General features: G+C 39.5%; 1 protein-coding gene across 1 annotated transcript in view; it reads right to left on the bottom strand.

Moving 5' to 3' along the window:
• The window catches only part of col21a1 (collagen, type XXI, alpha 1), a 192,301-nt gene that overhangs the window by 83,929 nt on the left and 93,129 nt on the right, over positions 1-15,243 (bottom strand). The window contains exons 10-11 of the mRNA XM_059983461.1: positions 471-523; positions 357-384 (exon numbers count right to left, since the gene is read on the bottom strand). Of these exons, the coding sequence (XP_059839444.1) occupies positions 357-384; positions 471-523 (81 nt within the window). The remainder of the gene's footprint in view (positions 1-356; positions 385-470; positions 524-15,243) is intronic.

The following is a 15,243-nucleotide window of genomic DNA, read 5'->3' on the forward strand; positions in this document are numbered from 1 at the left end:
ATACTTAAATCAGAAAAGATTATGCTATTATTGGAAACAGTAAATGCATAATTACTAGGACATAATAGGATAGAATGCATTGATTCAGGATTATTTCTTTGTTGCCTGCACCTAATACAACCTGATTTATATTTCTGAGAGGAGTGTGGGACTTCAGAGTTAATTTGCCTAATTGTAGGAGCCAAGCACATGGTAATTAATTAGCCAGAGTATTTATTAGTATGAAGAAAGTGATGAGGAACAGTTTAAAGATGAAAATTGTAGCATGGAGAGTTCTCTTTTAAATCAGATTGTCACATCATTTTGTAAATGTATTAACTTGATTCTTACTGGAACACCAGGCCTTCCCTCCTCACCCTTATAGCCACGAAATCCTTGTGATCCCTATAAAAGATATACATGAAAATTAATAAAAGCTGAGTTGCAAAATGAATGGTAAATGACACCTTTTACTAAAAGATCATTCTTACCTGAATTCCCTGACGTCCTGGTACTCCTGGTTTTCCAGGTAATCCTGGATTTCCTTGTTAAATAATATCAACATTTTAAACTTTAATCAAAATCTATGAATTTGTATATAAGTAAATTAAAATAGACCCAAATACATAGGAACTTAAACATATTACAATGCAATAAAGCAGAAGTTTGGTAAATATATTGAAATTTAGCACAATTCTCGATACAAAAAAATCTTAAACCTCATCTTAATTCTTTATCTACTTCTGTTGCCAAAGATTAGAAGGCTTGGAAAGTCAATTGACATGGCATCTGGGGCAGCACATTTGAATTTCTATTTCTGCACATTAGATAAGATGCACGTTCTTAAAATTTGGAAGTGATATTCAAGGTCAATACCAGGACATAATCACAGTATTGAATCAATGATTGGGAGTGAGAGAAAGGTGACTCTCTCAGGTCAGTGAATAAGCATTAACATGAGACTTTCAGCATTTGAACAGCAGCCAATCAGAAATTGGGATTCATTAGATAGTAAATAAAATGGCAGGGATAAGCAGAGTAGCCTTTGTTGGAGTGGACAGTGTTAGAGTGGAGTTTTTGAGGCTTTAGCTCCTTAAGGCTTCAGTAAGAAAAGGCAAAAAATTGTAGGTAGATTTTTTTCAGTTTAATTATTACTTCCTTCTTTATAATTGTACAGTTAGATCAGCAAGGATGCCAGGCAGGATAGATGAATACTCTCTTGTGAGATGTAGGAAGGCAATATCCCTGGCGACTTCACCTGCAAGTGGTGCATTCAGATGCAGCTTCTAACACTCAGTGTTAAGGAGCTGGAGTTGGAACTGGATGAACTCTGGATCATTCAGGAGGCAGAGGGGGCTGATAAACAGGATAAGGTGCAGGACACAGAAAACTAGGTGACACTCAGGAGAGTAAAAGAGGTTAAACAGCCAGTGCAGAGTAACCCTGTGGCCAGCCCCCTCAACAAAAAGGATACCACTTTGGATATTATCAGGGGGATAACCTAGCAGAGGAAAGTCACCGTGGTCAGGTCTCTGGCACTGAGTCTTGGGGGAGAAAGGGAGAGAAGATGTGAGCTGTGGTGATAGGGGATTCATTAGTTAGGGGAATAGATGTGGACGAGAACTAAATTCCTGAATGCTATGTTGCCTCTGGGGGCCAGGTCTGGAACATTTTGGATGGAGTCATCAGTATTCTTAAGTGGGAGGGTGAACAGCTGGAGGTTGTGGTCCATATCAGTATCAATGACATAGGTAGGAAGAGAGATGAGATTCTGCAAAGTGAGTTTAGGGAGATAGGTGCTAAGTTAAAGGACTGAACCTCCAGGGTTGTGATCTCAGGATTGCTGCCTGTAGCACATGCTAGTGAGTTCAGAAATCATCAGACTTAATGCTTGGCTAAGGAGTTGGTCTAGGAGGGAGGGCTTCAAATTTTTTGGATCATTCGGCTCTCTTTCATGGTGGGTGGGTAGGTGGGACCTGTGCAGAAGAGATTTTCCAACTAAACTGGTGGGGGGGGGAACTAATATCCTGGAGGGAAGGTTTGCTTGGACTGCAGGCAGTGGGGTGGGGTGGGACAGTGTTGGGGGGGTTAAACTAGAGTTGCAGGGGAGTGGGAACCAGAGTGCCAGAACAAATAGTAGAGTGGTTGAGGAGACAAGATGTTCAAGACCTCAGACAAAGGTTGAGCATGGTGAGACTAATGTCCTTAAGCTGTGTATATTTCAATGCAACAAGTATTGTAAGTATTGCAGGAAAGGCAGATGAATTCAGGGCATCGATCAACACTTAGCAATATGATATTATAGACATTACTGGGACTTGGATGCATGAGGAGTAGGGCTGTTTTCAACATGACAGAGCAGGAGGGATTAAAGGGGGAGGGGTAGCATTACTAGTTAGACCAGTGCTCAGTCAGGACAGACTGGAGAACTCATCTAGTGAGACTTTATGGGCAGGTGATAGATGTTTGTGTGGAAAGACTTTACATTTAGTGATTATTAGTTTCAAGGTAATTATGGAAAAGGAATGGTCTGGTCCTCGGGTTGAGATTCTAAATTGGATAAGGGCCAATGTTGATGTTAACAGAAAGGATCTGACAAGTGTTGGTTGGGATAGGCTGTTTTCTGGCAAAGGCCTCCCAGTTGATACGTCCCAGGGATGCTTTCGAAAGTGAAACTTTGAAAGTACAAAGATTGTATCTGCCTGTCAAAATAAAAGGCAAGGATAACAGGTTTAGGGAACTTTGGTTTTCAAGAGAAATTGAGGCCCTGGTTAAGAAAAAGGAGCCGTATAGCAGGTGTAGGCAGGTGGGAATATACGAGGTACTTGAGGAGTACAAGAAATGCAAGAGAGCACTTAAGAAAGAAATCGGGAGGGCTAAAAGAAGGCAAGTGGTTGCTCTAGCAGACAAGGTGAAGGAGAATCTTAAGGGCTCCCACAGATAAGTTAAGAGCAAAAGGATTACAAATGATTGGTCCTCTGGAAGATCAGAAAGTTAATCAATCTGTGGAGCCATATTAAAAAATGAGAGAGATCTTAAATGGATTTTTTGAATCTATATTTTCTCGGGAGATGGACACAGATTCTATAGAAGTAAGGCAAAGCATCAGTGAGATTGTAATCTGTATACAATCCATGAGGTGTTTACTGTCTTGAGACAAATCAGGGCAGTCAAATCCCCAGGACCTGACAAGGTGTTCCCTTGGACCCTGTAAGTGCAGAAATTGCAGAGTTATTTAAATCATCTTTACTGACAGGCAAGCTACTGGGGGATTGAAGGATAGCTATTATTGTTCTGTTTAAGAAAGGTTGTAAGAAAGTTGTAGGCTGTTAAGCCTGACATCAGTAGGAGGAAAGTTATTGGATGGTATGCTAAGAGCACAAATATATGAACATTTGGATAGATAGGGATTGATTAGGGATAGTCAACATGGCTTTGTGTGTGGTAGGTCATGTCTAACAAATCTTAGTTTTTTTAGGATGTTACTAGGAAAGTTAACAAAAGCAAGGCAGTGGCTGTTGTCTACATGAACTTCAGCAAGACATTTAACAAGTTCCCACATGGGAGGATGGTCAAGTAGGTTCAGTTGCTTGGCATTCAAGATGAAGTAGTTGCTTGCTGCTTACATAGTGAGTGGTAGGGCACTGAGGAGTGTGATAGAACAAAGGGATCTGGGAATACAGGTCCATAATTCCGTGAAAGTAGTGTCACAGATAGATAGGGTCATTAAGAAAGTTTTTGGCACATTGGCCTCCATAGATCAAAGTATTGAGTACAGGAGTTGGGAAGTTCTGTTGAAGTTGTATATAACATTGATCAGGCCTGATTTGGAGTATTGTGCAGTTTTGGTTACCTACCTGCAGGAAAGCTGTAAAGATTGAAAGAGTACATAGAAAATTTAAAAGTATGTTGCCAGGACTGGAGGACCCAAGCTATAAGGAAAGATTGAATAGTTAGAACTTTATTCCCTTAAACATAGAAAATTAAGGGGAGATTTGATGGAGTTACAGAAAATTATGAGGGGTATAGATAGGGTAAATGTAAGCAGGCTTTTAACACTGAGGTTGAGTGAGACTACAACTAGAGGTCATGGTTAAGTGTGAAAGGTGAAATGTTTCAGGGAAATATGAGATGTTGTCATAAGGAGGGTGTTGGGAACAGACCCAAATGCAAGACACAGACACTGAAGTACTGGGAACTGGACTGGATTAGAGTTAGGGATGGGACTGGACACAGACTAGAAGCTGGGACTGGAACACAGACTTGGGCTGGGAATGCAGGACCAGGACAAGTAACTGGGAACTAGGAGCCTGGGCTTGGACTCCAAGCCAGAGACCAGACAAGGACCCAGAACCCAAGTCTTGACTTGGGCTCAGACCCCAGAACTAGGTGAGGACATGACATGGCTTGGGTTCTTCAGGGCTTGGCTACAGGACTAGACATGGAACTCCTGCACAGGATGAGCACATGGACAAGACAAGAACCTAAAGCCTTGACTTGATCTTGGGACACCTGAACACAGAGCCTTGGTCTTGAGAGAGACAGGAACACAGAGACATGGAATATAGAGACAGAACCCCTCCTTAGGAACAGGATTTGGGGCTGGGGCTCTACAGTGTCAGGACCCTTCCTAGGGAGCAGGACATAGGGCTAGGACTCATACACAGAGCAGAGAGACAGTTCCCAACACAAGGTAGCAGTAAACAGCCAAACCTGCCTAGCAAAGCCATAGACACAGAGATGGTTCCCAACACAAGATAGCAGGAGATGGCTAGACCTACCTAGCAAAGGCATGGACACAGAGACAGTTCCAAACAACAATAGACTGTTCCTTATCTAGACATAGTAAGGCTCCAGTCTTGCTCTGGTAGTAGAACTTGACAGCAATACAGGCAAATGCTTCCAACAGGAAGGGAACAGTCCAGCAACTGAAGCTCAACCCAGGAGCTATTTATGTAGCCAGCCCGAAATAAGAATCAGGTGCCTCAATTAGAGCATCCAAAAGAACAAGGGAAAACCAGAAAACCTGGAATAAGGAATGATGGACCAGACCATGAGTCGGAATGCAGAGTTCATGGACCGGACCATGACAAAGGTAAATTCAATCAGACAGTAAGAACATGGAGTGAGCTGCCTGGGGAAGTGGTGGATGTGATTTCAATGTTGAAGAGAAGTTTGATAGGTTCATGGATGGGAGGGGATTGAAGGGCTCTGGTCCAGCTGCAGGTCAAAGGGACTAGGCAGTTCAAATGGTTCAGCATAGGCTGGATGGGCCAAAGAGCCTGTTTCCATGCTATAATTTCCTATGATTCTATGACATAACAAAAGCTGAAAATTCAGTTCAGTACCAGAGGGGTAATGACATCTTAAAGAAACAATATGGAAATAAAGTACCATTTGTCACAGAAAATATGTAAAAAGTCTCATTGTTCTTTACAAGTAGCATGGAAATTTCCTCTTGCAAACTAAGGACGAACTACACATGCAAGAATTGCTACCTATGTCCACAGTCTACGGATGACTGTTCACAACATCATAGCATAACTGTTACTGTGATTTGAGAGCCAAAACATTATCACATGACTAATTCTGGTGAATGAGACTATGGTGAAAAGGAAGCTTCACAGTGAACAATTTGACTTTGAATATTACATTATAATTAGCATTGTAAAGTTATGAACAGAATATGCTTTTGGGGGAATTTACAGATAAAAGTTTAACATTACCATTGAACTGAGTTTGATTTGAGTGCAGGAGGTTTTAAACTGATCTTCATTGCTCCTCTGTAATCATAAATACTATTTACAGTGTGCTGTTGGTAATGTGGCTTGCATCTTGGTCCCAGAGAAATGCTGCTTCGTTTGGCCATATTCATGTATAGTTGAATGATAATTAAACAAACTTGAATTTGAACTTAGGAATAAGAAGGGGTGATCATTTTCCATACTATTTTATTATGTAGTAATATATTATATTTTAGGCCTCCATATAGTCAGTGGAAACTAGAGGAACAAATGTATAAAGGTGTAAGAGCAATAGAGTTATAGTAGTGGAAAATCATTTGAGAAAATTGAAAAGGATAGGATTTATGCACATTTGGAAAAACAGAGGCTGATCAGACATAGTCACCATAGCTTTACTCAGGGGAAATTCTGTCTCAATAATTTGGTAGAGTTTGTTGAGGAGGTAACAAAGGAGATTGACAAAGACAGAGTGGTTAACATGATCTATATAGACCATTAGTAAGGCATTTGACAAAGTCTCACATAGTAGAATGATTAAGAAGGTTGAGGCACATAGGATCCAAGACAATCTGAATAACTGAATCCAAAATTGGCTTGGTAGAAGAATGTTTTTGACTGGAAGTCTGTGAGTAGTGGTGTATCACAATGACTGGTGCTAGGAACATTGATGTTTGTGATATACATGTACATGTTGGAGTTGCGAGAAGTAAGTCCTCTGATGACTCTAAAATTGTGCTATTGATAGCAATGTGTCCATACTGTATGAAATGTGGCATTGCGCTAAAGAGAGTAAAGAGAAAATTCACCAGGATGTTGCCTAGATTGGTGGGCATTGGTTTTTGGAGAGATTAGATAGGCTGGACTTGTGAAGGAGGCTGAAGAGCGACTTGGTAGAAGTGAATAAAATTATGTGAGCAGTAGATAGGGTAGATATTCATAATCTTTCTTCCTGTGGTAGTGGTATGTAAGACAAAAAAGCAAGGCTTTCAGGTGTGAGGAAGGGGTTTTAAAGGGGATCAGAGGGGAATGTCCTTTTCTTTTGCAAAGAGAGTGGTTGATATACAGTATGCATTGCCAGTGAATGTGGTGGAATCAGATACTATCACTATTTTTAGAGACAATTAAACAGACTCATAAGTAGGCATAGCATTAAAGGATTTATCTGTACTATGGACAAATATGATTATGATCATGTATTAACAGATAGGTTAAAAGGTTAGCATGGACGTGCTGGGCTGAAAATTTAGCATGAACATGGCGAGCCAAAGAGCACAAGACTATGACTATGTCATTCAAGGATAGGCTAGACAAGCAGATGCAGAAAGAGGATACTGTGGAATATGCTGAGAGATTTAGATGAGGAAAGATGGGCATGGACTCAAAAGTACCAAGGTATAAACTGCCTTGCTAAATGGTCTTTTTCTGTTCCATACATTGCCAAACATAACATGCAGCTGTGTTAACTCTCTCAGCTCCTGATGACATGTTATTGATATCCCTTACATTCATTGATTAAAGATACACCATCAAGCTCAACAGGCAAGCTGTTAGACAAAAGTAGTTTGATACTGGGAGTAATTTCTTACCATCTAATTTAGATGGCAATTCTCCCTAGTAATTAATTAAAACATTGTTGAAATACGATTTCAAATTTTTCCACCAGATCTTAAGCAAGGTGAAGTATTTATTTGTAGGAAGAATCTCCATTTCTGATAATACAGAAATTTATAATCAAGCTGCTGACAGTTGCTTGCTTATTTAGTCCAACTTTGACTATGAAAGTGGGATAAGTCTCTAGAAAAGTCATAATCTGTGGAGGAATGGAAATACTTATTTGAATACGAGTCATTGTATTAATTTTTCTAAGTTAACGGTGGAAAACCAAGTAAATCCATACTATTTAGGCACTGCAAGTTTTCATTGTAAGAATGTTAAGATGTAGAAGAACGTTCTCAGCTTTAACCGTAATACTTGCATCTACTGGGGAAGGAAACTGGAGATCCGTGAGCTAGTCCTCATTGGCAGATCGGAGGTGGAGAGGGTCAGCAACATTAAATTCCCTGATACTATCATTTCAGAGGATCTGTCCTGGGTCCAGCACATAAGTGCAATTACAAAGAAAGCACGGCAGCACTTCACTTCCTTAGAAGTTTGTGAAGATTCAGCATGACATCTAAAACTTTGACAAACTTCTATGGATGTGCGGTAGAGAGTATATTGACTGGTGTGGAACCATCATGCGCTTGAATGGAAAATCCTACAAAATGTAGTGGATGTGGTCTAGTCCATCACAATTAAAGCACTCCCCACCATTGAGCACATCTACACAGAGCATAGGATCCATTCCACCAGGTTCAGGAACAATTATTACCCCTCAACCATCAGGCTCTTGAATCAGAGGGGATAACTTCACTTAATTTCACTCACCCCTTCACTGAATTGTTCCTACAACTGATGAACAGACATTCAAAGACACTTCATCTCATGCTCTCAATACTTATTACTTACTTATTTATTATTATCTATATTATGATTTCTTTTTTACTTTCTTTCAGTATTTGCACAGTTTGTTGTCTTTTATAAACAATAGACAATAGGTGCAGAAGTAGACCATTCGGCCCCTTGAGTCTGCACCGCCATTCTGAGATCATGGCTGATCATTCACTATCAATACCCAGTCCCTGCCTTGTCCCCATATCCCTTGATTCCCCTATCCATCAGATATCTATCTAGCTCCTTCTTGAAAGCATCCAGAGAATTGGCCTCCACCGTCTTCCGAGGCAGTGCATTCCACACCTCCACAACTCTCTGGGAGAAGAAGTTTTTCCTCAACTCTGTTTTAAATAACTGACCTCTTATTCTCAATCCATGCCCTCTGGTACTGGACTCTCCCAACATCTGGAACATATTTCCTGCCTCAATCCTATCAAATCCTTTAATTATCTTAACGTTTCAATCAGATCCCCTCTCAATCTCCTCAATTCCAGCGTGTACAAGCCCAATCTCTCCAATCTCTCTGCGTAAGACAGCCCTGCCATCCCAGGAATCAACCTAGTGAATCTATGCTGCACTTCCTCAATTGCCAGAATGTCCTTCCTTAAACCTGGAGACCAAAACTGTACACAATATTCCAGGTGTGGTCTCACCAGGGCCCTGTACAAATGCAAAAGGACATCCTTGCTCTTGTACTCAATTCCCCTTGTAACAAAGGCCAACATTCCATTTGCCCTCTTCACTGCCTGTTGCACTTGCTCATTCATCTTCATTGACTGGTGAACTAGGACTCCTAGGTCTCTTTGCATTTCTCCCTTACCTAACTCTACACCGTTCAGACAATACATTGTGTTCAGAAAATACATTTTGTACATTAGTTGTCTGCCCTGCTGATGCAATCTTTCATTGATTCTATTATGGTTATTGGATTTATTCAGTCTGCCTGAAAGAAAGTGAATCTCAGGGTTTTAGTTGATGACATGCACTGTATTTACTTTGAAAATAAATTTACTTTGAACTTTGAAGAAAAGTAAGTAACTGAAGATGCCAGAAATTTTAAATAAGAATATAAAATGATTAAAAGATTAGGTAATGGAAAGAATTGCAAGCTAATGCAGCTGAGGATAAAATGACATAGTAGAATTGAAATGAGAAAATAAAGTAACAAGGGAAAAAATGAAAAATACATGCAAGAAAAGGCTAACAGAAAGTAAAAATGAACAATAGCGACAGGACACAGAGAGAACCAGCAGAAAGATGGAAAAGAGCTTCTTGTATATGGATAACAAAATAAATGAAATACAGCTTAAAAGTACTAGGCTAAAAGAAACAGAAATGAATACTAGAAACGTAGGAGCTGTGCACATATTATCACATATAGCATGCCAGGATGTTCCTTCTTGTGTAAAACACAGGATTCAGAATTACTTGGGAACCGCTGACTCTCATTATTATAAGCACAGATGTACATGTTGGCTAGAAAGATAATTCATTTCTTTAAATTATGGTAACACCCTTCTCTTTGTTGCCCTAAAGACAGCTTGACGAGAATCCCATCCTGAACTCCTGTATACATGCATTACAAAGTAAAGAAAATGTAAAGAAAAGTGGGTAAGTGTGGTGGTGGAGAGTGACAATGAAAGGAACTTTCCTTCCAGTATATATTTGTATTACATTTCTTTTAATTACGTCGTTGCCTTCTTATTATGTAAAGAATTTTGTTCTTAAAGATATTTATTCTCAAGTAATAAGTGGCCCAATGCACACTCAGTGGCCACTTTATTAGGTACACCTGCTCGTTAATACACATATTGAATCAGCCATTCATGTGGCAGCAACTCAATGCACAAAAGCATGCAGACACTGTAAAGAGGTTCAATTGTTGTTTAGAACAAATATCAGAATGAGAAAGAGATGTGATATAAGTGATTTTGACTGCGGAATGATTGTTGGTGCTGGACAGGGTGATTTGATTATCTCAGAAAGTGCTGATCGCCTGGGATTTTTACATACAACAGTTCTCTAGAGTTTACAGAGAATGGTGCCAAAAATCAAAGATGATCAGTGAGCAGCAGTTCAGTAGGTGAAAATGCCTGGTTAATTAGAGAGGTCAGAGGAGAATGGTTCAAGCTGACTGGAAGAGACTGTAACTCAAATAACCACACATTACAACAGTGGTGTGCAGAGGAGTTTCTCTGAACACACAAGATGTTGAACCTTGAAATGGATGAGCTACAGTAGCAGAGGACCATGAACATACACTCAGTGGCCACTTTATTAGGTATAGATGGTATATTAATTGTATATTTAATGCCGGTAAGCCAGAAGAGTTTTTGATAAAAGATCAATAAGGAGCAACTTTATTCGACAAATACATTTACATGTATTAGGGACTTGTTGTGGTGTGTTTCTGCGACATGCAACAAGAAACTGCATTCAACAATTATAAAAAATAAAGAAAACAAAATTGGAATTAGGATATGGAAAAATATGCATATGTATATACACAAGTACTAGCATGTATTTACAATGTAAACAGCATTATAAAAAGTGGTTAAGTAGCTATTTAGTCATAGAGAGCTACAAATGAGAAAAAAGAGCCTTTTGTCCATTAAGTCCCGAGTGACTATCAAACACCCCAGTTTTTCACTAATCCTATCCCAATCTATTTTAGTCTCCCCACATTTCCATCAACTCATCTCAGGTTCTGCATCTCACCGATACAGAAGACAACGAACTCACCAACCCTCATTTTTGAAAGTGGGAAGTAACTGGAACAGCTGAAGGGAACACACACTCACACTGAGAACATGAAGTTAGAAGTGAACATTCAACTCTATGCAACAGTCAGGGACAGGCACTTAACCTGCCCTCAGAAGGTGGAGTTAGTCACAAAATCTTCTAAGCAGGCTACTGAAAACCTTCTGAAAAAATTAGGAAGACATCAGGTAATTACTTCTTGCAGGATTCCACAGTTATTATGATAATGTGATGGTTAAACCTGAAGAATGAGACATGAATGTCAGTGCTCAGTATCTTCTTCAGCCTGAAAGGGAACGGCCTGTGAATCCCAACTGTTTTGGAGAACTTTTGCTAGATGATCCAGAAATCAGCAGGGGTGTTACAATGAATGCCATGCAGAATGAAGAGGAGGTGGTTGCGGTTAACATGTATAATCCATCATTTCTCATCTTGGACTTATTTGAGGAAGACAATGGCCTGGATTCTTAGATTTAAGAACAGACTCTTGTTTATTAGTTGAAGAGAAAGCAATTGAACACCGCTGTTGCTCAGTCTGACTTAGATGAAGAACAACTCGGATATTCTTTGGAGAGAGAGATTGAGAAGGCTAAAGATCAGATTGACTGAGATTGTTTCTCAGTGGAGGAGTTCTGAAAGGCTAAAATGGAGATCAATGGGTTTTGCCAAAGAAAAAGACTTCTAGATGAATTTTCAAGTTTGCAAGGGGGAGAAACTGAGGAAAGGAACAGCCATATTTTCAAGTTTAATCCAGTACTTGAAGATAGTGTCTTGAGAGTTGGTGGATGGCTTAGCAGGGCAGCTATGTCTGAAGAATCTAAACATCCTGTTATACAGGCAAAAGATCTTCACATCTCAGACCTTATTCTGAGACATATATATCAAGAGGTGGGACATGGTGGTCATAAGCACGTTATCCAGGTTGTGCCAAAAATTCTGGATTCCCAGTGCGGGTACACCTATAAGAAGAATCCTGTCTATGTGTGTTGTTTGTCGATGGTTGCCACCAGCTCCAGGGTGTCAGCATGGTAGATCTACCTCTGGACATGGTCTCTCCAGATGAGCCTCTGTTTACGTGTGTAAGAGTAAGAAGGAATGCAGTGAAGAGATATAGGTCATATTTACCTGTCTAGCTATACGAGTTGTTCACATTGAAGTGGCATCTTTAAACACTGATTCCTTTGTTAATGCAGTTTGATGTTTTATAACAAGACAATGACAGGTTCGTGAACTATGCTCTGACAGTGCAACAAACTTTGTTGAAACTGAGTGTGAGCTGTGAGAAGCCATTGGAAAGTGGAGTCATTCACAGATTAGTGAAGTCCTTCTTCAAAAATGAAGAACGTGGGAGAGATTGATCAGGTCTGTGCAAAAGGTCCTCATCTCCACCATGACAGTACAGAATTTTGACAAAGGGTTCCCACACAGTTCTTTGAGAAGTAAAGGCTATTATCAATGATTGTCTAATTACTAAATCATCTTCCTTTTCTAATAATTTGGGAACACTAACACCCAACCATCTGTTGCTTCTGAAGACCTCACCATCCTTACCACTAGGAGAGTTCCAAAAGGAAGACATTTATGCTCATCTTAGATGGAAGCAGATTCAATACATGTCAAACTTGTTTTGAAAATGGTGGGTCAAGGATTATTTACAGGAACAGTTACAGGACGCAAGAAATGCTTAGGTATAAAATGCAATTTCCTCCCTGTAAACATTGTGCTTATAGTTAACAACACAGTGCCTCAAAATTCATGGATCATAGAAAGAGTCATTCAAATATTTCCAGACAGGAGTGGGGAAGAAGGTGGACATCTAGACCAAGACCAGCTGTCTGGATCGGCCTATAACCAAGATCTGTCTTCTACAGGAAGCAGAATTTTGAGGATCTACAGGTCTAGAAGCTTTATGACTTTGACTTGACTTACTGACTTGACAAAAGGTGGTGGTAAAGATCATTCTGTACTGAGCTAAATGGTGGTAACCTCTGGCCTAGATGACTGTTGCACTACTTGTCTAGAAGAAGAAAGAGAACATTTGTATAAATGTTAAGATGTTTGTCCTTGAAGAATTCATGTCTACTAATTTGATAATATGTAGTTGTAATTATTATAGTGTAATAATTAAGGGACTGGGATGTAGGAGCCATGTATTTATTTTCTGTTTGTATTGTGTTTTTGGTGTATTTATTATGGTAATCTGTCACATTGGTTGGGGTGTGGTAGAAGCAAATGAGCATAGTTACATATTCATACTTTGTCTTACCGGTAGTTAATTGCTTAGTCTAATTGGGAGTTAGAGGCAGCTGGGATTGATTTTTTTTGTTGACTGCTAATTTAGTTCAACCACTTGGTTGTATCATTTAAGTATAGAATGCTCATTCTGATATCTCTTAAATATGCTAACTTAACTAACTGGAATGCTAAGTTACTTTGATGCAAATTATGCTTAGTATCACTTGGTCATATCACTAATTAGAACACTTAGTTATGCTGATTTGAATGATAAGATCACTATATTACTAATTCAATTTTGTTAGATTTTTATCGATAAAATCATTTGCCTTTGCTGGTTTTGTAAGAAAGGATCGAATGTACCTTTTTCAGTTTGGAACTTTGTTATTTGGAAGCACATCATGCAGTGTCGATTACCCTGGCTTAGTCTGTTAGTGGTTTTGGTTTGTTTTCAAGTAATCGCTACAAAAATATTGCAATGCTTTTCTACCAGTTCCTAATGTACCTCACTCTTATGAATAAAACACCCAGCAAATGTCTAGAGGTTTATGAATTTCAGTAACTGTGACCTCTATTTTAATTTTCCCACAAAGGAAGTAAATGAATCTTTAATAATAGGAAAAGATGATCCCAAACCAACAAGCATATGTTTTCTATCATTTTTACACTGTTGTTTGCTGTGTTGTGCAAGTGTCTTTATTCGTTTGTATCAGGCTTTATAATGTAATTTTAAGTCCAATTTAAATTTAACAACTGCTGTTTGAACCCTTAAAGGCTTTGGAATGTAACTAATAAACAGGGTTGGGAGCTGCTAGCTCCAGATGCTAAGTTCATTTTACCATATTTAATACGAGACAGGCAAAATGAAAATACTTTTGGTCTGCTATCTACTGATTATGATTACTCTCTGCCCCTAAAACCATTAAACCCTGATCTACAGCCTGCCCATCTCCTGGATGCCAAGAATCACATTGCCAGGCCAGATTGTGGGTTATTACTCAGAACTTTTGCTTGTCAGATAGCCAACCTATTAATTTAATGGTTAATGGCAGGAACTGTAAGAAAATAATTAAATGAGATGCTACTATCCAATGCAGCATGATTCTCATGCCCATGCCATTGCCAGGTTTGCATTGTACTATGCTACTGTATATACTTGCATTTATTAGTACCCAAGGCCCTAAAATCCAATGTGGGAATTGTAGAAATGAAGCAGATGTCTACCTGATGACTCCCCACAGAGTTCATTCAAATATCCATGAACAATTATAAATCCCATTCCACTAATGGCATGTAAACAAATGATAGTGCTGCATATTGATGAGGTGATGGAGTACGGAGTACTTGGTAACTCAGGACAAGATAGGACAAAGTCAGCATGGTTTCCTGAAGGGAAAATCCTGCCTGATGAACCTACTGGAATTCATTGAGGAGATTACAAGTAGGATAGATGAAGGGGATGCGGAAGATGTTGTATATATGGACTTTCAGAAGTCCTTTGACAAGGTGCCACACATGAGGCTGCTTACCAACTTAAGAGACTGTGGTATTACAGGGAAGTTACTAACATGGTTGGAGCATTGGCTGATTGGAAGGAGAAAGCGAGCGGGAATAAAAGGATCCTTGTCTGGTTGGCTGTGAGTGACTAGTGGTGTTCTGCAGGGATTGCTGTTGGAATCTCTTTTTATGCTGTATACAAATGATTTAGATGATGAAATAGATGGCTTTGTTGCCAAGTTTGCAGATGACATGAAGATTGGTGGAAGGACAGGTAGTGTTGAGGAAACAGATAGGATGCAGAAGGACTTAGACAGATTAGGAGAATGGGCAAGAAAGTGGCAAATGAAATACAGTCGGCCCTCCTTATCTGCGAGGGATTTGTTCCGGGACCCCTCACAGATACCAAAATTCACGGATGCTCAAGTCCCTTATTCAACCTATCTCAGTGCAGTGGACATTCGGACCCAGCGACAGAGATCTGAGTCCACAGTGTTTCGGTTCATGAAAATAATCACGATCGCAAATGAAAATA

Source organism: Hypanus sabinus, chromosome 10, assembly GCF_030144855.1.
Source record: "Hypanus sabinus isolate sHypSab1 chromosome 10, sHypSab1.hap1, whole genome shotgun sequence".
NCBI lineage: Eukaryota > Metazoa > Chordata > Chondrichthyes > Myliobatiformes > Dasyatidae > Hypanus > Hypanus sabinus.